A 26,233-nucleotide genomic window follows, 5' to 3' on the forward strand; every position below is an offset into this window, starting at 1 on the left:
TAAGCATTTCAGAACAATTTGTGCTCCTTTCCTCTTTGAAGTCTTTCAACTGGATTCGAACCGTTGGCCATAAATTTTCAAATTAAAAATGATAAAGTAATGAGCAAACAGTTCAGACCTCTACTAGCTAACCAAAAAATGAAATTATTGAAATAAATAACTGCATAGCGAGCCTGCCCCAGCCAGACCGAACTATCAGGCAACATATTGAGTTTAATTTCTCCCACCGGGACCGCTCATCAAAAATCATTCCCGCCCAATCATTAGGTTCGATTCCCGTGGCCCGGGTTCGCGGTTGTTGCGGTCAGCAGAATAAATTTACATATAGACCCAAACAAATAGGATCTACATACGTTTGTAGGTTCCTGCGTATTGCGTATGTATATCTGCTGCGGCTGGGCTGTCATTCGCGATAGTTGAACTGGAATTCGGGGGCATGATTTAATTAAAATCAGATGCATTAAAATTTTCCTGCTCATTGAGCATTCGTTTGCCAGCTAGCCGATGGAGAAAAATAGTTGAGTTCCCTCGACTCGACCAGCAGCGTTCAATCCGGATGGCGGAATCCGCCATGCAGGCGCAAAACGGAAATGGAACTTAATGACTGAGTAATGGGCATTATACGAATAGAATGACTGAGGGCTCCCCCGATTCCGAAATGAGCAAAGGTGATTTGCATTCACGGTCAAACGGAATTGATTACGGCTAGCCTATAGTGCCTTCGTTTATTCGATTTGATGCCGTCCGATACACCGAGCGATACATAATTATATTGGAAATACTCGATGGAGTTAATCGAAAACATTTTTTAAAGTTTCAATATTTATCAAAGTGTCTTAACTTAAAAACCGTCTTTTGTATTTACAGGCCTGTCAAAGTATCTTGAGTTAGTCCAATACTACAATTACATTTCTCCACAAGAGTGAAGATCCAAACTTCAGACTTTCCAAGCACAGATTAAAATCAAGCCTCCAGCAAGTAATACAATCAAAAAGTCTGCTCTTCATAAACTTTTCCATCAGATTGTCACAATGCAGTAAAACGTTCAGCAAAAGTGGCTACGTATGGTCCAGGCTTAAGCAAAACGAAAATCTCAGAAGAAAAAATCCTCAAAATCTTGACTGGGAAGGAAACTAAACCAAAGAAGCGGCTGACGATAATCACCTCATTAAATCACCAAAGTCCGTTGCCACCTCATTCTTCAGCTAGCTTCCCTCTGATTCAGGGAGCCTAACTAAAACCGGTAGCAATTCTTCGAACTTTCAGGACATCCCGTCTCCGATGCTGGCAAATAATCACAACCGGCATACGCCACATGAAATCACCAGTGTCATTACCATTATCATCACCGTCGTCGTCTTCGGTCGTCTGGATAAATGGAAGGAACCCGCTTCCTGAACCAAAGCAGATTACGGAAATCGTCCCTCAGCGCACGATCTTTCTAGGCTCGACGCCTTATCGATTTTCTCGGGGCTCGTGTCAAGGGATATTCCATGAATGGTGGGCGAGGATGTGCGTTGAAAATGATCGGAAATTGAAGAATGATAAAGCCATCATCTGAAGCCCGAAACTTTTTCATTCGAAACAGTCAACTTATTCATCAACTCTTCGCCATCTTGATTTCTCTGAGTTCATCTCACATCAGATTCTTCAATCCGGACACTATTAGGCCAAATTTATAACTTTGAGAAAGAGCTCATCGGGAACCCATCATTGGATTGGAATAATGCGATATGGAAAAACATAAAAGCTTGAGTATTAAGGATTCCAACCACCAAACGTCGAGGGCGAAGAAAATTTCCCATCAATTTATACACTTTCGATGGAAAGCTCTCTCGCAAAAAATAACCACACCTACGGGCGCGGCGAATCTAGAACCCTCTGTTGTGGTTGAATTTTCCGTCTTATTAAGGCGTAATCAGTCTAACTTAAGTGTTCAATCCAACCCTGAGTTCAATCTACACCCGGAGGCTGGCGGCTTTCGGAAGGTAAAGTTCGATAACTTTTTAATAGACCCGATTAATCAACTTTATGGGTAATCCATAAAAAGAAGCTTCCCATCGGCTCAACCAACAAACCAACTGATGCTTCCCGACCAACGAACCAGGAAGCTGCCTGCCCTCCCGATTTAACGAAAGTTGATCTGTGGTTTTTCGTTGAACGGGGTCGGTCGAACGAAAGAATAACAAATGGGCGGTCATTAAAGTGAGCAACTTCGAAACACGGGGGGTAGACTGGAGTGGTGGATTAATGGCTTGATTTGAGATACCTTCTACAACCTACTAGCTTTAATGTGACAATGAGGGTTATGTTCCAGGTTTTATGCTTTGGAGAACCAAGCATATCTAGATCAATAGTTCCTGGGGAAAAATCTTAGAAAATCTGCATGTAGACGTTTTTGTGACTTGAAAATTGCAATTTGAAAGTAGATAAAAAGTTTTTAACAGTACAATTTTGAAATTTGTGTAAAGGGTTTCAAATTAATCTGGTAGTTAAATTTAATTAAGAATAAAAAAAATTAATGGTTGTATTCGGCAACACTGAAGATAAATAAAATAAAATAAATCTCTATGGCAACATTTGCTATTTAGGCAACACTAGGCAAACAATCAAAACAAAGTCAGTCATTGTTCTATTCTTGTGAGCGACAGACCTGTCCAAGTGAGTCTCTGAATTGAGATTCGTAAAATCACGACAATGGCGTGGTTGGTTTTTAAGGCTGCTGCTGATTGTTTTGATTTGGTCTTCCGGTGGAATAAGACGGATTGGCTTTAGAAGCGCAGATTTTTATGGCTGCTGCTGCTGATTGTTTTTTCTTTTTTTTTGGCCTTCCGGTGGAATAAGACGGAATTGTTCTGTTATGTTTGCTATGATTCGGCTTTCCGGTGGAAAACGACGGAATGGATTTGGAGGAGTAGATTTTCAGGCAGCTTCTGCTGATTGTCTATTTTGATTTGTCCTACCGGTGGAATAAGACGGAAGCGCTAAGGAAGCGCAGATTTTTAAGGCTGCTGCTGGTTGTTTGTTTTGGTTTGGCTTTCCGGTGAAAAAAATGGAATTGGTTTTATAAGCACAGATTTTTAAGGCTGGTGCTGCTGATTATTTGTTATGATTTGGCCTTTCAGTGGATAAAGACAAAATGGCTTTGGAAGCACAGATTATCAGAACTGTTGCGGCTGATTGTTTGTTATGATTTGGCCATCCGGTGGAAAAAGACGGAATCATCTTAGGAAGTGCAGATTTTAAAGGCTACTGCTAGTATGTTTTGATTTGGCCATCCGGTTTAAAAAGACGCAATGGATTTGGAAGCGCAGATTTTCAGGCAGTTTTTGCTTTGATTTGGCCTTTCGGTGGAAAAATATGGAAATGCCTTAAGAAGCGCAGATTTTTAAGGCTGCTGTTGTTGATTGTCTGCTTCGATTTTTTCTTCCGATGAAAGAAAAAACGGAATTGGCTTAAGAAGCGCAGATTTTTAAGGCTGCTGTTTCTTTTTTGATTTGGATTTTTAGTCTACTGCTGCAGATTGTTTGTTTTGAATTAGCCTTCTGTTTGGGTAGAAAATAAATAAAAGTTTAAGTTTTGAAAAACTTTTGCAGAGAATGGAATGTAGAATCATAAGCAGCACACTTAGGCCAATTCTCATAATAATTTTCATAAAATGCCTCTTATGAAATGCTTTTTAGAGAGTAAAATTGTTTTTCATAAGAGTCTTATGAAATTCTTCAAATCCTCATACGAAGTTCTTATGAAAAATATAAGAAACGGCATTGTTAAAAAGATGAACACATTCATTCCATCAGTCATGTATTTCCTCGTCGTCAGAAGCACTCACCATTTGTTAAGTTACAGTTTTACTAAAAAAATTGATGTGATTTCTTAATGGTAAGTTTGAGTTGAAATTTATTTTTCGATGGAATTATTTGTACACTCAAAATGAACATTTAATGTTTTATTTACTTTTCAGTTTTGTTACCGACAAAATGCGCGAAGTCAAAGGTCCAAGGCGTAATGAAACCTTTTTATGGAACCGGAGGTTGAAAGGCAGCTGATTGTCAACATGATATTTTTTTCATACGAATTAAGCAGAGAGTATAATTATATGAAAAAGAATCTTGAATTATTTTCAATCTATGCGACATTTATTTTCCCATAAGAATATCTTATGAAAACAAAAACCCCTCATTGTTTGTCCTTTAAGTTCATTTCACCATTAAATTTCATTATTTTTACTAATGGCACCACTTCATAAGAGAATCTGGCCGACATAATAGGATTTTTCTGAGTGCAGGTTTAGATCTATTTTATCGGTTCGGGAATTTATAATCGCTTCCCGGGATTCGGGAATTCCCTATTTTTTTTATTCTCGGGAATTCCTGACCGGAATTCTCGGTAATGAACACAATATCTTTAAATTGCAACCCAGAGATGGGTCTTGACTCAAACACCAATGAAATAGACCAAGAAAATGATTATGATCACATGGGAGAACTATTCCCTTCATTCCGATAGACATCGACACTCAACCAGTATAATATTCATACGCCAGGTTGGTCTCCTGTAGTAGAATGTTAATACATGGGCCCCGGAGAGGCGCAAGATGTGGGTTCAAGTCTCACCGGGAGACAAGGCGAATTTTTTTCGCATGTTTTTCAACATCGATTTTCTCTTATCTAGTCCCTGAAATTTCATCTAAGTTGGATTCATTTCTCTACAAAAAAAGAACACAATATCGTACTCGAAACCCCTCCATTCCGAATTTTGTTCCATTTGCTCGAATAATTCTCGAGATATGCAATATGAAAATTGTCTGCAAGCCCCACACCTTTCTTCCTAGATTACCAATGGAATATCCCTCCCCATATTCCATTGGGAATCTAGGGTTGGATCAAATAAGCATAGAAATATAACTGGTATTGAAATACCCTCCCATGCCACATTTGTATCCATATGCTCGATTTCTACCCCTTCCCCCTCCCCTTCTCATTTCCCCATTGGAAGAAGGGGGAGGTCTCAAACAGGCTTCGACCAACATAGTTTTGCTAAGTGTTAGTGAATCTCGTTTTAAGCTTTTTTTTCCCACACACCACACACCCCTAACTGCATTCCTGCGATTGAAGCACAGACCCCTGCAATAATACAGGATTTGTCGATGTATCGTGTGACCAACATCTTTTAGCTAAGTGTTGGTGAATCTCGTTTTTATGCTTTTTTTCCCTCAGATCTCAGCTTTTTTGCCTTGAGAGTGTAGGAGATAAAAGCTCAAAACTGGGAAAAAGCTCAAATCTGAGGAAAAAAGCTTAAATCTGAGAAAAAGCTTTAATCTGAGAGGTGTGCTCTCAGATCCCGGCAACGTTATGCAAATCGTGTGGAGCACATCTCTCAGATTTAAGCTTTTTTTGTCAGATTTATTCTTTTTTCTTCATATTTGAGCTTTCATCTCCAACGCTCTCAAGGCAAAAAATGCTTAAATCTGAGGAAAAAAGCTTAAAAACGAGATTCATCAGCATTTATTTTAAAGATGTTGGTCACACGATAAATAGACAAATCGTTTAACGTTGCCGGGATCCTGCGGTTCACCGCATCACAATAATGTGAGTTCCACACCTCTTTGTGAATGAGATCAAGTCTCCCCAATTCCCCTACAAATTGCAGAAGCTAGTATTTCAACTTATTTATGGTCTTAGGTCAATTGGCTGATGCAATTTTACTCAATTTAAAATAATATAACACAGTTGAATAATTTTGTAATAACCACTCTCTGGAGCCACCTTTAAATGATTTAAAAAATCAATACTTGAAAATGTTTTACCTGACTGAGATTAAAAAAACAATTGAAACTTTTCAACAAATCATTTCATTGCGAAACGATTCAAATGTAGATCAAGCTTCTGCATTTGAAGTTTCTCTATATAATTAGACAACTATAGTTTTACAATCATTCAGATGATGAAATAAATACGTAAAGAGAAAATTATGCAAAACATTACTATTTTTCTCAAAGCCAGACACAATTTTTGTGGTTAATTTCGACTCCCAACACTAAATTTCGAAACCCACGACAATTGACCTCTTCCGCCCGAGTGAGTGATTTGCCTGCCAGGAGTCGCAGAATGCATGAATTAATTAAAACCTAATCAAACCGAACCAGGTGTGATTAGCGTAGTTTTCACACCCGGCAGCTACTTGTTCCCCCATTCTCGACTCGATCGAACGGTGTCATTGATGACGGTAAATGTGGCTTGGTTGGTGGATTGGTTGGTATTTCCGGCTAGTCGTAGTAAAGCGGATAGGGGCGGACGGGGGTCATCTATGGGGACAGATCAAGTTGGAAATAAATTAATCAATCTACCGCTCGCTGCCGGTCTAGTTATTTGCCCGGCAGTCTCTCCAGAGATCGGCACGCAAAGCACTGTCCCGCTGCAGTTGCTGGCATCTCCAGCGCGCAGGAGTCACCAGGGTGACAAAACTCGTTGCAATTTTTGGGACGTGTCAATGACAAGAATTTGAGAATCCGTTACTGAAATTCGAAATTGTCAATATTTCACTTGGTATTATGAAAACGCATTCAGAAAAACTGAACAACGCACTCAGAAAAACTGCTTCGAAATGAACATTACCAATCTGATTATCTCCCTTTGCATGTTTTACATCCACTTAAGGGCTTTCGAGTGACTCATTACTAAAAACATTCGATTGCTTATTATTCATTTTGGCTTTCCGCGGCGCTTCGAGAGAAGCATTTTTAACTCGTCCCACTAATTGCAATTGATGGTCGACAGAAATTTGGTGCAGTCAGACTGTCAGTCACCCATGCAGTCAGCCAGATGTAATGTAGGTGGTGGTTGACAGTGATTGGGTCTCTCTTTTTCCACTGGCACCCCCCCCCCCCCCTTAAACATAGTTGCACCATTCATAGAATCTTTAGCGTAAACGTCCCAAATAGACAGAAATTGCTCCTGATTATAGGACAGTTTTGCACACCGAATCGTGCGAAATTCAGAAGCAGCATACATGACTCCCCGCGGAGATTATGTCATCTGGGGAGGTGTCACCGACTGGCTGACACCACAAAAGGATGAATGGAATGGAATGCTCTCACCAGATCCAATTAAATGAAATATTTTATTCCATCAACCCCAAGCCACTATCACGTGTGCCCTGGCCGGATCGATGGGGCGACTCACAATGGGCATCCTCATGAATTGGGCTTCCCCAGGAGGCGGCAGGCAGCAGTTCCTCAATCGAATCGAAGCGATTCGATTTGGAGTACGCCGTTCGCCCAAACCCCAAAAACCCGCCCAAATCGGTTGAAAGCAATCACGAAATGTTTGCTGTTTGCTGTTTCAATTCGCTGGAATTTACTTTAAACAGAAGTAAGCCCCTCGGCTTGGCCTCAGCTTCGTGTATGTACATTATGGGGGGATAGGTTTTTCAATTTGCATACGTTGAGAATAACAAATTGGGAGACAACCCGGTGTCAATAAAATACACAAATTTCGATTAGGTTACCTACCGGGTTTCTCATCATTTTGATTGGTGGGCGAGGAAAGCGTTTGTTTAAGTAGATAAAATTTTCATATCGATATTCAATTTGAAGCAATAGTATTGAACTCGGCATGGAGAAAATCTGTAATAGATAGAATAAATCTATTATTCGACCTTTTAAACTTTCATTTTTCTACTATCGGTAAAATTCAAACAGGCAATTAGTGTCAACCTCAAATACAAAACCACAAACCAATTTGTTGGTCTTGCGGTCGTAAACGGGGAAACAAATCTTGGTAACAGTACAAAACATGTGTGTTTATGTGTTTTTTTATTTGTTTTACTAATATGCGTTTTATTTTTGCACATAAAAAAAAATGTTCATAAAGTAACCTTTATATTTTTTTACAGAAGCAGAACTTCTGAAGTATTGATTAAACTTTATTCAGTTTTCTTGATTTCATCATATAATATTGAGAAATATTAACAGCTTATCTCCTCTCACAGTTTAGTAAGCTAATTGCAAATTTGAATCATTTTTGTCATTCATGCAAATTTGATCAGTTTTGTCAATTTGGTCAATTTTGTCAATTTTGTCAATTTTGTCAATTTTTTCAATTTTGTCAATTTTGTCAATTTTATCAATTTTGTCAATTTTGTCAATTTTGTCAATTTTGTCAATTTTGTCAATTTTGTCAATTTTGTCAATTTTGTCAATTTTGTCAATTTTATCAATTTTGTCAATTTTGTCAATTTTGTCAATTTTGTCAATTTTGTCAATTTTGTCAATTTTGTCAATTTTGTCAATTTTGTCAATTTTGTCAATTTTGTCAATTTTGTCAATTTTGTCAATTTTGTCAATTTTGTCAATTTTGTCAATTTTGTCAATTTTGTCAATTTTGTCAATTTTGTCAATTTTGTCAATTTTGTCAATTTTGTCAATTTTGTCAATTTTGTCAATTTTGTCAATTTTGTCAATTTTGTCAATTTTGTCAATTTTGTCAATTTTGTCAATTTTGTCAATTTTGTCAATTTTGTCAATTTTGTCAATTTTGTCAATTTTGTCAATTTTGTCAATTTTGTCAATTTTGTCAATTTTGTCAATTTTGTCAATTTTGTCAATTTTGTCAATTTTGTCAATTTTGTCAATTTTGTCAATTTTGTCAATTTTGTCAATTTTGTCAATTTTGTCAATTTTGTCAATTTTGTCAATTTTGTCAATTTTGTCAATTTTGTCAATTTTGTCAATTTTGTCAATTTTGTCAATTTTGTCAATTTTGTCAATTTTGTCAATTTTGTCAATTTTGTCAATTTTGTCAATTTTGTCAATTTTGTCAATTTTGTCAATTTTGTCAATTTTGTCAATTTTGTCAATTTTGTCAATTTTGTCAATTTTGTCAATTTTGTCAATTTTGTCAATTTTGTCAATTTTGTCAATTTTGTCAATTTTGTCAATTTTGTCAATTTTGTCAATTTTGTCAATTTTGTCAATTTTGTCAATTTTGTCAATTTTGTCAATTTTGTCAATTTTGTCAATTTTGTCAATTTTGTCAATTTTGTCAATTTTGTCAATTTTGTCAATTTTGTCAATTTTGTCAATTTTATCAATTTTGTAAATTTTGTCAATTTTGTCAATTTTGTCAATTTTGTCAATTTTGTCAATTTTGTCAATTTTGTCAATTTTGTCAATTTTGTCAATTTTGTCAATTTTGTCAATTTTGTCAATTTTGTCAATTTTGTCAATTTTGTCAATTTTGTCAATTTTGTCAATTTTGTCAATTTTGTCAATTTTGTCAATTTTGTCAATTTTGTCAATTTTGTCAATTTTGTCAATTTTGTCAATTTTGTCAGTTTTGTCAATTTTGTCAATTTTGTCAGTTTTGTCAATTTTGTCAATTTTGTCAATTTTGTCAATTTTGTCAATTTTGTCAATTTTGTCAATTTTGTCAATTTTGTCAATTTTGTCAATTTTGTCAATTTTGTCAATTTTGTCAATTTTGTCAATTTTGTCAATTTTGTCAATTTTGTCAATTTTGTCAATTTTGTCAATTTTGTCAATTTTGTCAATTTTGTCAATTTTGTCAATTTTGTCAATTTTGTCAATTTTGTCAATTTTGTCAATTTTGTCAATTTCGTCAATTTTGTCAATTTTGTCAATTTTGTCAATTTTGTCAATTTTGTCAATTTTGTCAATTTTGTCAATTTTGTCAATTTTGTCAATTTTGTCAATTTTGTCAATTTTGTCAATTTTGTCAATTTTGTCAATTTTGTCAATTTTGTCAATTTTGTCAATTTTGTCAATTTTGTCAATTTTGTCAATTTTGTCAATTTTGTCAATTTTGTCAATTTTGTCAATTTTGTCAATTTTGTCAATTTTGTCAATTTTGTCAATTTTGTCAATTTTGTCAATTTTGTCAATTTTGTCAATTTTGTCAATTTTGTCAATTTTGTCAATTTTGTCAATTTTGTCAATTTTGTCAATTTTGTCAATTTTGTCAATTTTGTCAATTTTGTCAATTTTGTCAATTTTGTCAATTTTGTCAATTTTGTCAATTTTGTCAATTTTGTCAATTTTGTCAATTTTGTCAATTTTGTCAATTTTGTCAATTTTGTCAATTTTGTCAATTTTGTCAATTTTGTCAATTTTGTCAATTTTGTCAATTTTGTAAATTTTGTCAGTTTTGTCAGTTTTGTCAATTTTGTCAATTTTGTCAGTTTTGTCAATTTTGTCAATTTTGTCAATTTTGTCAATTTTGTCAATTTTGTCAATTTTGTCAATTTTGTCAATTTTGACAATTTTGTCAATTTTGTCAATTTTGTCAATTTTGTCAATTTTGTCAATTTTGTCAATTTTGTCAATTTTGTCAATTTTGTCAATTTTGTCAATTTTGTCAATTTTGTCAATTTTGTCAATTCAATTTTGTCAATTTTGTCAATTTTGTCAATTTTGTCAATTTTGTCAATTTTGTCAATTTTGTCAATTTTGTCAATTTTGTCAATTTTGTCAATTTTGTCAATTTTGTCAATTTTGTCAATTTTGTCAATTTTGTCAATTTTGTCAATTTTGTCAATTTTGTCAATTTTGTCAATTTTGTCAATTTTGTCAATTTTGTCAATTTTGTCAATTTTGTCAATTTTGTCAATTTTGTCAATTTTGTCAATTTTGTCAATTTTGTCAATTTTGTAAATTTTGTCAATTTTGTCAATTTTGTCAATTTTGTCAATTTTGTCAATTTTGTCAATTTTGTCAATTTTGTCAATTTTGTCATTTTTGTCAATTTTGTCAATTTGTTCAATTTTGTCAATTTTGTCAATTTTGTCAATTTTGTCAATTTTGTCAATTTTGTCAATTTTGTCAATTTTGTCAATTTTGTCAATTTTGTCAATTTTGTCAATTTTGTCAATTTTGTCAATTTTGTCAATTTTGTCAATTTTGTCAATTTTGTCAATTTTGTCAATTTTGTCAATTTTGTCAATTTTGTCAATTTTGTCAATTTTGTCAATTTTGTCAATTTTGTCAATTTTGTCAATTTTGTCAATTTTGTCAATTTTGTCAATTTTGTCAATTTTGTCAATTTTGTCAATTTTGTCAATTTTGTCAATTTTGTCAATTTTGTCAATTTTGTCAATTTTGTCAATTTTGTCATTTTTGTCAATTTTGTCAATTTGTTCAATTTTGTCAATTTTGTCAATTTTGTCAATTTTGTCAATTTTGTCAATTTTGTCAATTTTGTCAATTTTGTCAATTTTGTCAATTTTGTCAATTTTGTCAATTTTGTCAATTTTGTCAATTTTGTCAATTTTGTCAATTTTGTCAATTTTGTCAATTTTGTCAATTTTGTCAATTTTGTCAATTTTGTCAATTTTGTCAATTTTGTCAATTTTGTCAATTTTGTCAATTTTGTCAATTTTGTCAATTTTGTCAATTTTGTCAATTTTGTCAATTTTGTCAATTTTGTCAATTTTGTCAATTTTGTCAATTTTGTCAATTTTGTCAATTTTGTCAATTTTGTCAATTTTGTCAATTTTGTCAATTTTGTCAATTTTGTCAATTTCGTCAATTTTGTCAATTTCGTCAATTTTGTCAATTTTGTCAATTTTGTCAATTTTGTCAATTTTGTCAATTTTGTCAATTTTGTCAATTTTGTCAATTTTGTCAATTTTGTCAATTTTGTCAATTTTGTCAATTTTGTCAATTTTGTCAATTTTGTCAATTTTGTCAATTTTGTCAATTTTGTCAATTTTGTCAATTTTGTCAATTTTGACAATTTTGTCAATTTTGTCAATTTTGTCAATTTTGTCAATTTTGTCAATTTTGTCAATTTTGTCAATTTTGTCAATTTTGTCAATTTTGTCAATTTTGTCAATTTTGTCAATTTTGTCAATTTTGTCAATTTTGTCAATTTTGTCAATTTTGTCAATTTTGTCAATTTTGTCAATTTTGTCAATTTTGTCAATTTTGTCAATTTTGTCAATTTTGTCAATTTTGTCAATTTTGTCAATTTTGTCAATTTTGTCAATTTTGTCAATTTTGTCAATTTTGTCAATTTTGTCAATTTTGTCAATTTTGTCAATTTTGTCAATTTTGTCAATTTTGTCAATTTTGTCAATTTTGTCAATTTTGTCAATTTTGTCAATTTTGTCAATTTTGTCAATTTTGTCAATTTTGTCAATTTTGTCAATTTTGTCAATTTTGTCAATTTTGTCAATTTTGTCAATTTTGTCAATTTTGTCAATTTTGTCAATTTTGTCAATTTTGTCAATTTTGTCAATTTTGTCAATTTTGTCAATTTTGTCAATTTTGTCAATTTTGTCAATTTTGTCAATTTTGTCAATTTTGTCAATTTTGTCAATTTTGTCAATTTTGTCAATTTTGTCAATTTTGTCAATTTTGTCAATTTTGTCAATTTTGTCAATTTTGTCAATTTTGTCAATTTTGTCAATTTTGTCAATTTTGTCAATTTTGTCAATTTTGTCAATTTTGTCAATTTTGTCAATTTTGTCAATTTTGTCAATTTTGTCAATTTTGTCAATTTTGTCAATTTTGTCAATTTTGTCAATTTTGTCAATTTTGTCAATTTTGTCAATTTTGTCAATTTTGTCAATTTTGTCAATTTTGTCAGTTTTGTCAATTTTGTCAATTTTGTCAGTTTTGTCAGTTTTGTCAATTTTGTCAGTTTTGTCAATTTTGTCAGTTTTGTCAGTTTTGTCAATTTTGTCAGTTTTGTCAATTTTGTCAATTTTGTCAATTTTGTCAATTTTGTCAATTTTGTCAATTTTGTCAATTTTGTCAATTTTGTCAATTTTGTCAATTTTGTCAATTTTGTCAATTTTGTCAATTTTGTCAATTTTGTCAATTTTGTAAATTTTGTAAATTTTGTCAATTTTGTCAATTTTGTCAATTTTGTCAATTTTGTCAATTTTGTCAATTTTGTCAATTTTGTCAATTTTGTCAATTTTGTCAATTTTGTCAATTTTGTCAATTTTGTCAATTTTGTCAATTTTGTCAATTTTGTCAATTTTGTCAATTTTGTCAATTTTGTCAATTTTGTCAATTTTGTCAATTTTGTCAATTTTGTCAATTTTGTCTATTTTGTCAATTTTGTCAATTTTGTCAATTTTGTCAATTTTGTCAATTTTGTCAATTTTGTCAATTTTGTCAATTTTGTCAATTTTGTCAATTTTGTCAATTTTGTCAATTTTGTCAATTTTGTCAATTTTGTCAATTTTGTCAATTTTGTCAATTTTGTCAATTTTGTCAATTTTGTCAATTTTGTCAATTTTGTCAATTTTGTCAATTTTGTCAATTTTGTCAATTTTGTCAATTTTGTCAATTTTGTCAATTTTGTCAATTTTGTCAATTTTGTCAATTTTGTCAATTTTGTCAATTTTGTCAATTTTGTCAATTTTGTCAATTTTGTCAATTTTGTCAATTTTGTCAATTTTGTCAATTTTGTCAATTTTGTCAATTTTGTCAATTTTGTCAATTTTGTCAATTTTGTCAATTTTGTCAATTTTGTCAATTTTGTCAATTTTGTCAATTTTGTCAATTTTGTCAATTTTGTCAATTTTGTCAATTTTGTCAATTTTGTCAATTTTGTCAATTTTGTCAATTTTGTCAATTTTGTCAATTTTGTCAATTTTGTCAATTTTGTCAATTTTGTCAATTTTGTCAATTTTGTCAATTTTGTCAATTTTGTCAATTTTGTCAATTTTGTCAATTTTGTCAATTTTGTCAATTTTGTCAATTTTGTCAATTTTGTCAATTTTGTCAATTTTGTCAATTTTGTCAATTTTGTCAATTTTGTCAGTTTTGTCAGTTTTGTCAATTTTGTCAATTTTGTTAATTTTGTCAATTTTGTCAATTTTGTCAATTTTGTCAATTTTGTCAATTTTGTCAATTTTGTCAATTTTGTCAATTTTGTCAATTTTGTCAATTTTGTCAATTTTGTCAATTTTGTCAATTTTGTCAATTTTGTCAATTTTGTCAATTTTGTCAATTTTGTCAATTTTGTCAATTTTGTCAATTTTGTCAATTTTGTCAATTTTGTCAATTTTGTCAATTTTGTCAATTTTGTCAATTTTGTCAATTTTGTCAATTTTGTCAATTTTGTCAATTTTGTCAATTTTGTCAATTTTGTCAATTTTGTCAATTTTGTCAATTTTGTCAATTTTGTCAATTTTGTCAATTTTGTCAATTTTGTCAATTTTGTCAATTTTGTCAATTTTGTCAATTTTGTCAATTTTGTCAATTTTGTCAATTTTGTCAATTTTGTCAATTTTGTCATTTTTGTCAATTTTGTCAATTTTGTCAATTTTGTCAATTTTGTCAATTTTGTCAATTTTGTCAATTTTGTCAATTTTGTCAATTTTGTCAATTTTGTCAATTTTGTCAATTTTGTCAATTTTGTCAATTTTGTCAATTTCGTCAATTTTGTCAATTTTGTCAATTTTGTCAATTTTGTCAATTATGTCAATTATGTCAATTTTGTCAATTTTGTCAATTTTGTCAATTTTGTCAATTTTGTCAATTTTGTCAATTTTGTCAATTTTGTCAATTTTGTCAATTTTGTCAATTTTGTCAATTTTGTCAATTTTGTCAATTTTGTCAATTTTGTCAATTTTGTCAATTTTGTCAATTTTGTCAATTTTGTCAATTTTGTCAATTTTGTCAATTTTGTCAATTTTGTCAATTTTGTCAATTTTGTCAATTTTGTCAATTTTGTCAATTTTGTCAATTTTGTCAATTTTGTCAATTTTGTCAATTTTGTCAATTTTGTCAATTTTGTCAATTTTGTCAATTTTGTCAATTTTGTCAATTTTGTCAATTTTATCAATTTTGTCAATTTTGTCAATTTTGTCAATTTTGTCAATTTTGTCAATTTTGTCAATTGTGTCAATTGTGTCAATTTTGTCAATTTTGTCAATTTTGTCAATTTTGTCAATTTTGTCAATTTTGTCAATTTTGTCAATTTTGTCAATTTTGTCAATTTTGTCAATTTTGTCAATTTTGTCAATTTTGTCAATTTTTTCAATTTTGTCAATTTTATCAATTTTGTCATTTTTTTCAATTTTGTCAATTTTATCAATTTTGTCAATTTTTTCAATTTTGTCAGTTTCGTCATTTCTGTTATTTTGGTCATTTTTGTCATTTTTGTCATTTTTGTCATTTTTGTCATTTTTGTCATTTTTGTCATTTTTGTCATTTTTGTCATTTTTGTCATTTTTGTCATTTTTGTCATTTTTGTCATTTTTGTCATTTTTGTCATTTTTGTCATTTTTGTCATTTTTGTCATTTTTGTCATTTTTGTCATTTTTGTCATTTTTGTTATTTTTGTCATTTTTGTCATTTTTGTCATTTGTGCCATTTTTGTCAGAAAAAAAATTAAAGTATATTTCAAATGCACAAATCTTCTTAGTTTTCAAAGGAAGTCATAAAATAGATGATCAAAACGCTTTAAAATTTCATCAGTTATCAAATAAAATGTTTAAGAAATTTTTAGAGGTAACTTCCTCTTTGAAAAATTCTAAGTAAGTTTCAAATGCGTTTAAAATATTCATCTACACCGTCAAATATTCTTTAAAAATTCCATGTTATGTTTGAGACTAAATCTGAAGGCACCGAGTTTGTCTATTAAGTTTTTGAAGAGTTATGAAAGGAATAATTACTGCACTCACATTCAAACATCGAAGCAGCAAAAGTACTTACCAAAGCAGGTGAAAACACTACTTTTTCGTAATTTGTCTCCAAAAACTCAAAACTTAAAAAAAACCTTAATCATCATGGATAAATAAGTTGAAAATAGAGTGCTTTTTGAGACTTCAACTACTTTCCACGATTTTTAAGCTAGCTTAATTATCAATTAAACTCCAGCAAACTAGAACAATTGAGGCATGGCAAAACAACTTACCCCAAACTGGCAGCGAAGATTCCGGCCACGAAAATCCCGGTCATAAACTTGATGTGCCCAAAAACGTCCATCACGTAGAACGGCACTAGCTGATCCTTTTCGGTAATCTGGCCCGATCGAAGCGGATCGCATTCGGCGTAGTGGGCAAACGTCATTAGGCCGGTGTAGAAATTGAACAGAAACACCACTATCAGTCCTGAGAAATGAGAATGTGGGAAAAAACAAACGTCAATGCGGGTAAATCAAATGTGGCAGTCAGCAGCGAGCATCAGGAAATTTTATTTTCCGATCAAAAGTGCGTAGGACTATCGAAAACTCACCGAGAATGGCCAAACAAACTGCCACTTTTGCTTTTTTGAGCGACTTCAGGGACATGCACTTTTGAACCGAGGCCTGATTGGTGCAGAACAGGGACGTCCAGTAGAAAAAGCCTCCGATAATCACGGAAAAAACGCTGTGACGGGTTGTCGGATTGGGGCTAGTGCTGGTTTTTTTTCGTCGTTTTTTTGTATTTGGTATTCCATTTGCATGTCATCGTTTGGGACGTTTTTCCGCGAGTTTTTGCACATGATGACAGCCAACCAGATTCAATATTTATGCACCATTCGCCACCAGTTTGCGATTGCGATTGGGAGATGCGTCGTTGTCGTTGTCGTCGTCGGTGGCCGGAAGTAGACGAGGAGTCAAGCCGAGAGGATGGGAACATTATCATCAACCGGAACATTCCGCCGGGGAAGACAGACGGAAAACACGAATACAGCAGCATCCACGTAGGATTCAGAGAGTGCAGTCATGCGGTTCCGTTCGAAGTGTAGTTGAATGACATCATCCAAAACATCGCCGGCAGATGGCAAGCGGGAAACGATTATGTTTTCAAATGCAGCCCAGCACCACGCGACATGATACGATCGAATGATTCAGGGCAAAGCAGGGCGGTTGTTTGGTTCCGTTTGATTCGGAATTGGCCCAGCACGGCAACAAACGGGACATCAGCAGCAGCAGCATCATCAGCGTCAACCATCCGCGGAACGACACGATAGGCCGGAGATTGCGGTTTTGACAATGTTATCAGCCAGGGTAAGGTGTTGTACGGGAAAAACATGAAAAGTAAATCGAAACTTTAGTCAAGTTTACTTTAAACGGATTATTTTATGACTGATGTTTTTGTTGCGATTTTTCAACCGAGCGATTCAGCAGAAGCGATGATGGCGATTGCGTTTGATGTGTTTGACTTCTGAGCTTCTAATGGTATGACGTTTTGCGATAAGCGGATTAGCCGTTTTATTGAATTGTAGGAAATTATTTTATTTAAGTGGAATGGCGTGATTTTTATTTTCAATTTCAATAAGGTTTTTCTGAGGTCCGTCTCTGTCCTTTGCAATTTACCTTCAAAATAATGATAAAAATTTCATAAAGTTAAGAAAGATATTTAAAAACGTTATTCATATTCATTTTATTGCTGCTTCTTAAGGCTCAAAATGGAACACAATCTTTTAACCAATTTAGGCCTCATGCTTAATGTTTTCTCAATACCTTCTCGAAATGGCTTGAGCTATTCGATATACAAAAAAACCAGTTCAGTATATTAATTGGAAATGTCAACCATTATTTGATACTTAATCAAGAAATAGAAGAGTGTACATACTTATTTACTAACTTAATGTTCCAGCGCCGATCCAGGGCCGTGATAAAAGACCTCCACTGTTGACGATCCGGAGCCACCGTCTTCACTTGGTTCCTTCCAAGACTCTCGTCGACAGCTCGTATTTCAGCGGCTTGGCTTCGCCGCCACGAGTGTTAAATTACAAATTGAATTAATCTTAAAAAATGATCGGCTTTCAAGTTCAGCAGAAAATAAATTTTGTCCAAAATCAATAATGGAATAATAGTTTTTTCAGAAACATGCATTTTTCGAAAAGTTTTTAAAATGTTGAAATATATTAACAACGCTATTATTCTTGAAAAATAAATGAAAACTGATTGATGACCTGGAATTTATGCTCTGCAGCCGAAGATATTTGCATGACTTTCTTTTATAGAAATAATCAATATTTATTTTTGCTGACAACCACTTCAAAAAGCGATTTGTTGAAAGAGGCAAGCAATAAATAAATTCAATGACGAAAAAAGTTTGAAAAATACTGAAATAAACACTGACGTAACACAAGTTTTTTGTGTTATAAAAGGAAAACGTGAAGTGTGATATATGTAACTCGAGTAGAGGCATAATAACATAAATTTTGGAGAAAAAAAATCCCAGCTCAAGTATTGACCTTTGAGCTTTTATTTTTATACGCCTAATTAATGAAGTATTCTGTCTTTTTATTAAGAATTAACTTAAGCGATTCTTCATGGACCATGAGTCATGGTAAGTCGTTGAATAAAAAAGCAGTTTTGGAAGGAGTAGATTGTTCACGATTTCATCTCTAGAGCCACTATTTAAACTAAACAGACATGTACTTGTGCAATGTTTCTTCTCTTGAAAAATATTATATTATGAAAAAAAGAAAATTTCATAAATTTCATTTCATAAAATTTCATGTTTATGGTCTTTTGTATTTATTCTTCATTTTACCCTTCTCTCACCACTCATGACTCGTGACATCATTCCTTTCCTCTAGGAATTCACAGTTTGCTTAAGTGGGGAGCCTAAATGAAAATTTAAAATACAGTCGAATCTGGATAAGCGAGGACTGGATAAGGAAGAAACCTCTTTAAGTAAGAGAACTCGTCATGATCCTTAATTTTTTAATCCAAAACCTCTTTAAGTGAGAATTAAAAACCTCTATCAGCGAAAGTCATATTGCTGAACAGCCTAAGGAAATTTAAGAAATCAGCGCTTCCCAGCTGAAATTATCGAGCTAAACTGTTATTGTGATTCCATTGGAAAGTCATGCTGTGGTACGAAGATATTTATTCTATAAGATTACTAACAATTTGCCAGCAATTGCTTAGCCTTAACTCAAAGGTGGCAACCTTTGTTTTTTTTTTGAGTTTTTTTCGCACTTATCCGGCTTGGCTTACCTTGGTAAGTGATGTGACCACAAGAAACCTAAGCTTCTTAGTTCAAAAGTTTACAATTGAAACCCCTACTCGTCTCTTCGTCTCTACAGATTCCATAAATTTTCAGTTTATCTTTTTCGTAAAACACATAGCTTGACCCCTTAGTTCGCCTTTTCTAAACTTTCGAATTCCTATCTAAACTGACCCTCAAATTTTGAATTTTGTTTTCGTAAATCATAATTTATTTAAAAACAAATTTCGTTTAACAAACACTGTTATCTCAAATAAATCAAGTATCCAAAATTCCTTTGTTGCACAACCAAAATCTCAGGTATTTTTATTCGTATCAGTTTATAACAAAACCTAAAACAATATAAACCTTTTCGTATTTATTGAATTGATGATGACGAATGCAGTCGAAATAGTCCAATGAATACACATTACTGATTTTATAGCTTATCTATCACTTTCACAATTAAGTTAACTGCCACAGCTTTTTGATAGAAGGCACAAGCCTTCACAATTATCAAATTTTCAAGATGTAACAAAATTATTTATGGTGTGTGAGAATTTATTTTCTAACGCTGTTCCTCTATATTTACGGTTAAATGTTTTAATGCATTACAATTATTTACATTCACCATTAACGCTTCCGACTTATCAGGTTGAATCAAAAAGTGTCTCAGCAAACATGAAATCGTATCAGAAATGGTTACTTAAGCCGTTTACAATGATGTTGCGAATCGCAATTCCAACAGTATAGTGAAAAGTTTCGGATATGGTAGAAAGTCCGCCATGTTTGTAAATTTTGAAACGATTTTATTTGGACTTTAAGTGAGAAAATCATCGTCATGTTTTCTCTGCAACCAGCAGTGCACCCAGATGGCTCAAAATCCGATGAGAAAAAAGAAATGAGATAAAGTAATTTTAACCAACGATTTGAAGGCTATGAAAATGAAGCACTGAAAGCTATAGTTTCAATTAACGATTATCTTCGAGAACACTCATTAAAATAAAGAACTTAAACATTGTTTTTCACTTAAAGAATAAACTGAAGCCTGATCAAATAAAACGAATAACTAGAAATGTAACAGCGAATTAGGAACGAGAGAGCAAAAAAAATGACCGTTCTCGACCATGGCTTACCTCGGACTTCAAAAAACACTTTTCTCATCGAAACGGCCCGGTTACCAGACCAAACCAAGGTTGTCGAAAAAAAAATATTGATTTTCTGTGATTTTACCCACAGATTCTGTGATGGAAATTAGCACGAAGTTCTGTGAAATTATAGACAACCTTGGACCAGACCTTTCCAAAAGTAAACAACTCCAACCAGCATTTGAATTCGGTTGACTCGTTTGATAAAAGTATTCCTGAATTCAGGGATTCTCCAAACGAAGTTAAAAAAGCACTCCTTGATATCAATGAGCAAAAGGGAGCCGGTCCGGACGGCTTACCGCCACTTCATCAAAAGATTAGCGTTCATCGAACCCCTAGCGCTGCCAGTGAGCATGCTGTTTAACAAGTCATTGGAAACTTCTACTGTACTCATACTCTGGAAAACTGTAGCTATCTCACCTATTCATAAATCTGGTAATATTCATCTTGTTGAAAAATATCGAGGCATATCAATTCTGAACTGCTTAACAAAGGTATTTGAATTGTTAATCTTCAATAAAATGAGTTCAGTTTCATTACATATCATCGCAGAATACCAACATGGTTTCCGTAAAAAGAGATCAACACTAACTAACTTGATGGTGTATGTTCCGTTCATTAGTAGATCTCTATCCGATAAGAAATAAGTCGACGCAATTTATGTGGATATCGCCAAAGCGTTCGATCGGCTCCCGCACAAACTACTTATCGATAAGCTTGACACTATCGGATTCTCCAAATGGCTGATCATGTGGCTAGAGTCATACCTTCAAGACAGAACCGCATTCGTCAGACAGGATCACATCAAATCCACAACTTTCGCCGTTCCTTCTGGAGTTCCCCAAGGAAGTCACTTGGGCCCATTGCTATTTAATCTCTATATGAACGACCTTTGCGTACTTATTGAATCGGAAATAATATTTTACGCCGACGATTTAAAGTTGTATCGCACCATCACAGATTATGGAGACTGTGTTTCACTTCAACAAGACCTCGATAAACTTATGATTTGGATCCAAGTGAATGCAATGGAGATGAATGGAATGGAAAATGTAAAATTTTGACTTTCTCCAGGAGCAGAACAGAGATAACGCATAGTTACCTAGCGGGTGATATTGTGCTTGAGAAGGTTTAATCTATGAAGGATCTTGGCGTGATTCTGGCAAATCGCTCACGTTTAAGGATCGCCTAGCTTTGACTGTGGCTGAAGCTAAAACAGTGCTAGGATTCATCGTACGCCACACAAAAGGATTCAGTGATACCACCACTCTAAAAGTACTTTACTGTTCACTGGTCCGTTCTGTTTTGGAGTATAATATCCAAATTTGGACACCTTCATCCATAGGCGGTATGAAGCTGCTAGAATCTGTTCAAAGAATTCTGGAAGCTTACTAGATTTTTTGTCCAACTTTCAGAAATATCATTTTATAAGAAAGTAATTAATTCAGAGTCTTGAAATGATGTTCTATCATCTAAATTTTCTATCATATCCAAGAATAAAAATAAGAGCTACCAAAAATTAAGCATTATCGGATACAATGGTTTGGAAAAAAATAAACTGAACTTAAATCAGATTGAATTGCCTGTTTCTTCACATTTAAAATGAGAAAAATAAATGGTATAAAAACACATTTTGAACGAAGTTAAGGCATTTCCATTCGTGCAGCTTGTTGAGTTCGAACAAATCCATGCCGTTTTCACCTAGTGTTATTTCAATTTCCATAGCTTTGGTTAATGCAAATTTCATACTTTCTATTGTTTTCTTCATCCTAATATTATAGATTAAACTACAACTCTTGAAAATGTTATGGTAAATTCCCAGCAAACATTTTTGTTCCTACCTGTACAATGATGCTATAAAACTTACAAAAACACCATTTGCCTACCAAAGTGGAGGCAACACAAATTTTGAATTTTTAACTTCTAGCTTAAGCGATACAAACTATTTGAATAAGACAATATTCGACACTTTATAAGCACATATTGAAAGAAAGCAAGAGAGCGTAAGTATTTCTTCTCAACTCATGCAAACCGTTGCCAGCGACAATATTAGCTACTTCTTTCATTGAACATTCTTCCAAATACAGCCTTTATAGCTATCTGGTTGCACAGCGGTTCGCAGAGAGAACAACAAGGTTGTTTTTTTTTTCACTGGAAGCCCACGCGGGGATCACAAATTGAGCGAAATCGTCTTCAAAATCTGGAAAAATGGCGCGAGTTTTGTCTTATCCGATTTAAACCGACTTCAAGTAACCATTTTTAAGATCGTTGTATTCTAGAGATTTATCTGAGGTGAATAGGACAATGCCTAACAAGTTTGATGACAAATTATTTTTTGAAGAGATAATTAATTTTGAACTTAAACATTGTAGTTAAAAATGTGTTCTCAAACAAAATATGTTTGTTGAGCTAAAAGAAACTTTCCTCCCAAAAGCAAACTTTTCAGGACTTTTGGGACAGTCCTACACTCAATGTCACTTCAACTATAGCGTAGCCTCTATTCGTCATATTTTCGTGACTAACAACCACGAAGCTAGAAACCGTCAGAAACCGTGCCGAATTCCATTCACAAACTGGCTTGCTAGTGGCTAGGTAAATAAGTTTGTAGTTGCTGCTACAATTGGAGAAAGTTTTAATGAAACTCATCAATGGGGTGGCGCAGCCAGCCAAAGTGCCGCACAAGGATCGGAAAAGTATTGCAACTGGCTAGATACTTGACTGATGGAAGTGGAGAAGGTGCTGGTGGTGTGGCCACATAGTTTCGTTAGCAGTCAAAATGCTTGCTAGCACCGCTGATCCTTCAACACTCAGCCGTCCTGGCTCGAGACTTGTTCTACTTTTACTTTCACCATTCACCATTAGACGAAACAGACCGGGAGACAGAAAGTTGCCCTTTGCTTCCTATCATGCCAAAGTGTCATTATGGTGAGCAGCACACGAACAAGACGAGCATAGTCGTATTGTGTAAGTTGCTTTCTACCTTAAGTATAAGACAGAAGTGCCTTTCGCATTCCCCACTCCAGGGGTCATTAGAAGCATAAATATGCTTGTTATTTGCTACAACTTTTGTTCTCAATTTCCCTTTCGACCGCAAACAAAATGACCTTTCGTTGTAATTAAAGCTAGATTCTTTGGTTTGGTTTTTATGAGTTTTTGTGCATGTGTGGAATGTTCGGAATGAAGCATTGGTGGAATTTATTGGTTCATTAATGTGATGTTATTTATGATGGATTTATTTAAAAACATTCTTGGAAGGGCACAATAAGCCGCATGATTGAATAACTTTTCAACAATACTCACTTGCCCAGCTCGATGCGCCCATATTCATCAGCGATCCTGAATACTTCAGCAGGATTTGCGGTATAATGCCAACCGAGGGCCACGACCAGTATCATGGAAATCAGAAGAACGCACGCCTGAAAAATTACCGAAAAGAAAGATCCAAATGAACATCTCTTCGACTAAATAAGCAATAAACGGTTCCCTCAATCTTAATCAACTCGTAACCAAATACTCCCTAAGATGCTGACCAAATGCGTGAAAATTACCCCCCGACATTAGAGGTAATTTTTCTCCCCCACAAACAACTAAGCTTAATAAGCTAACCATCTACAACACTGCGAGCTCCAAGTGGAAACTGAGGAAAACATCAGAGGCCCCAGACATAGAAAAATAACCAACTACCAACTGTGTATCGTTTGCCACCGACCTTTAGCCTGATAGACATTGAGCTGGAAGAGAAGGTCGGATTGAAATCTGATCCGCAAATTGATTACTGTCTGTGGTGCTATCATTCGAGCCATTCCAGCAGTTCAGTCGGTGCGGTGCGGTAAAAGTTTTATTTTCACTTTACTTCCGGCCAGGGCTGTCGTTGGATTCGAGCTAGGACCATCACCATCGGATTGACTAGGAAGAGTCAGTCAGATGGAAAAGGGAAATCATCACCATTTGTTGGAAAATCATTCGCACATCGTTAGAGCTGAAAGCATTTTTTTTTTGATGGTTTAGTGTCCCACTGATGAGAGAATGTGATTTGACTTGAATGAATGATTATTCTATTTAAATTTAAAAAAAAAAACCTTAAACGAAATACTCTACATGAAAGTAAAATATTAAATTTAAAATTTGAACGGTTGTCAATTTTGTCATTTTTTTCATTTTTTAAATTTTTTTAATTTTTTTTCATTTTTGTCATTTTTGTCATTTTTGTCATTTTTGTCATTTTTGTCATTTTTGTCATTTTTGTCATTTTTGTCATTTTTGTCATTTTTGTCATTTTTGTCATTTTTGTCATTTTTGTCATTTTTGTCATTTTTGTCATTTTTGTCATTTTTGTCATTTTTGTCATTTTTGTCATTTTTGTCATTTTTGTCATTTTTGTCATTTTTGTCATTTTCGTCATTTTTGTCATTTTTGTCATTTTTGTCATTTTTGTCATTTTTGTCATTTTTGTCATTTTTGTCATTTTTGTCATTTTTGTCATTTTTGTCATTTTTGTCATTTTTGTCATTTTTGTCATTTTTGTCATTTTTGTCATTTTTGTCATTTTTGTCATTTTTGTCATTTTTGTCATTTTTGTCATTTTTGTCATTTTTGTCATTTTTGTCATTTTTGTCATTTTTGTCATTTTTGTCATTTTTGTCATTTTTGTCATTTTTGTCATTTTTGTCATTTTTGTCATTTTTGTCATTTTTGTCATTTTTGTCATTTTTGTCATTTTTGTCATTTTTGTCATTTTTGTCATTTTTGTCATTTTTGTCATTTTTGTCATTTTTGTCATTTTTGTCATTTTTGTCATTTTTGTCATTTTTGTCATTTTTGTCATTTTTGTCATTTTTGTCATTTTTGTCATTTTTGTCATTTTTGTCATTTTTGTCATTTTTGTCATTTTTGTCATTTTTGTCATTTTTGTCATTTTTGTCATTTTTGTCATTTTTGTCATTTTTGTCATTTTTGTCATTTTTGTCATTTTTGTCATTTTTGTCATTTTTGTCATTTTTGTCATTTTTGTCATTTTTGTCATTTTTGTCATTTTTGTCATTTTTGTCATTTTTGTCATTTTTGTCATTTTTGTCATTTTTGTCATTTTTGTCATTTTTGTCATTTTTGTCATTTTTGTCATTTTTGTCATTTTTGTCATTTTTGTCATTTTTGTCATTTTTGTCATTTTTGTCATTTTTGTCATTTTTGTCATTTTTGTCATTTTTGTCATTTTTGTCATTTTTGTCATTTTTGTCATTTTTGTCATTTTTGTCATTTTTGTCATTTTTGTCATTTTTGTCATTTTTGTCATTTTTGTCATTTTTGTCATTTTTGTCATTTTTGTCATTTTTGTCATTTTTGTCATTTTTGTCATTTTTGTCATTTTTGTCATTTTTGTCATTTTTGTCATTTTTGTCATTTTTGTCATTTTTGTCATTTTTGTCATTTTTGTCATTTTTGTCATTTTTGTCATTTTTGTCATTTTTGTCATTTTTGTCATTTTTGTCATTTTTGTCATTTTTGTCATTTTTGTCATTTTTGTCATTTTTGTCATTTTTGTCATTTTTGTCATTTTTGTCATTTTTGTCATTTTTGTCATTTTTGTCATTTTTGTCATTTTTGTCATTTTTGTCATTTTTGTCATTTTTGTCATTTTTGTCATTTTTGTCATTTTTGTCATTTTTGTCATTTTTGTCATTTTTGTCATTTTTGTCATTTTTGTCATTTTTGTCATTTTTGTCATTTTTGTCATTTTTGTCATTTTTGTCATTTTTGTCATTTTTGTCATTTTTGTCATTTTTGTCATTTTTGTCATTTTTGTCATTTTTGTCATTTTTGTCATTTTTGTCATTTTTGTCATTTTTGTCATTTTTGTCATTTTTGTCATTTTTGTCATTTTTGTCATTTTTGTCATTTTTGTCATTTTTGTCATTTTTGTCATTTTTGTCATTTTTGTCATTTTTGTCATTTTTGTCATTTTTGTCATTTTTGTCATTTTTGTCATTTTTGTCATTTTTGTCATTTTTGTCATTTTTGTCATTTTTGTCATTTTTGTCATTTTTGTCATTTTTGTCATTTTTGTCATTTTTGTCATTTTTGTCATTTTTGTCATTTTTGTCATTTTTGTCATTTTTGTCATTTTTGTCATTTTTGTCATTTTTGTCATTTTTGTCATTTTTGTCATTTTTGTCATT

The 26,233-nt window shown here is 32.5% G+C and overlaps 1 protein-coding gene across 1 annotated transcript in view; it reads right to left on the minus strand.

The window, feature by feature from the left end:
- Window positions 1-26,233, minus strand: part of LOC129754950 (sodium-coupled monocarboxylate transporter 1) — a 218,391-nt gene that overhangs the window by 130,110 nt on the left and 62,048 nt on the right. The window contains 3 exon segments of the mRNA XM_055751216.1: window positions 15,897-16,092; window positions 16,217-16,380; window positions 23,358-23,473. Coding sequence (XP_055607191.1) covers window positions 15,897-16,092; window positions 16,217-16,380; window positions 23,358-23,473 — 476 coding nt within the window.

This window comes from Uranotaenia lowii, chromosome 3, assembly GCF_029784155.1.
Source record: "Uranotaenia lowii strain MFRU-FL chromosome 3, ASM2978415v1, whole genome shotgun sequence".
Lineage (NCBI taxonomy): Eukaryota > Metazoa > Arthropoda > Insecta > Diptera > Culicidae > Uranotaenia > Uranotaenia lowii.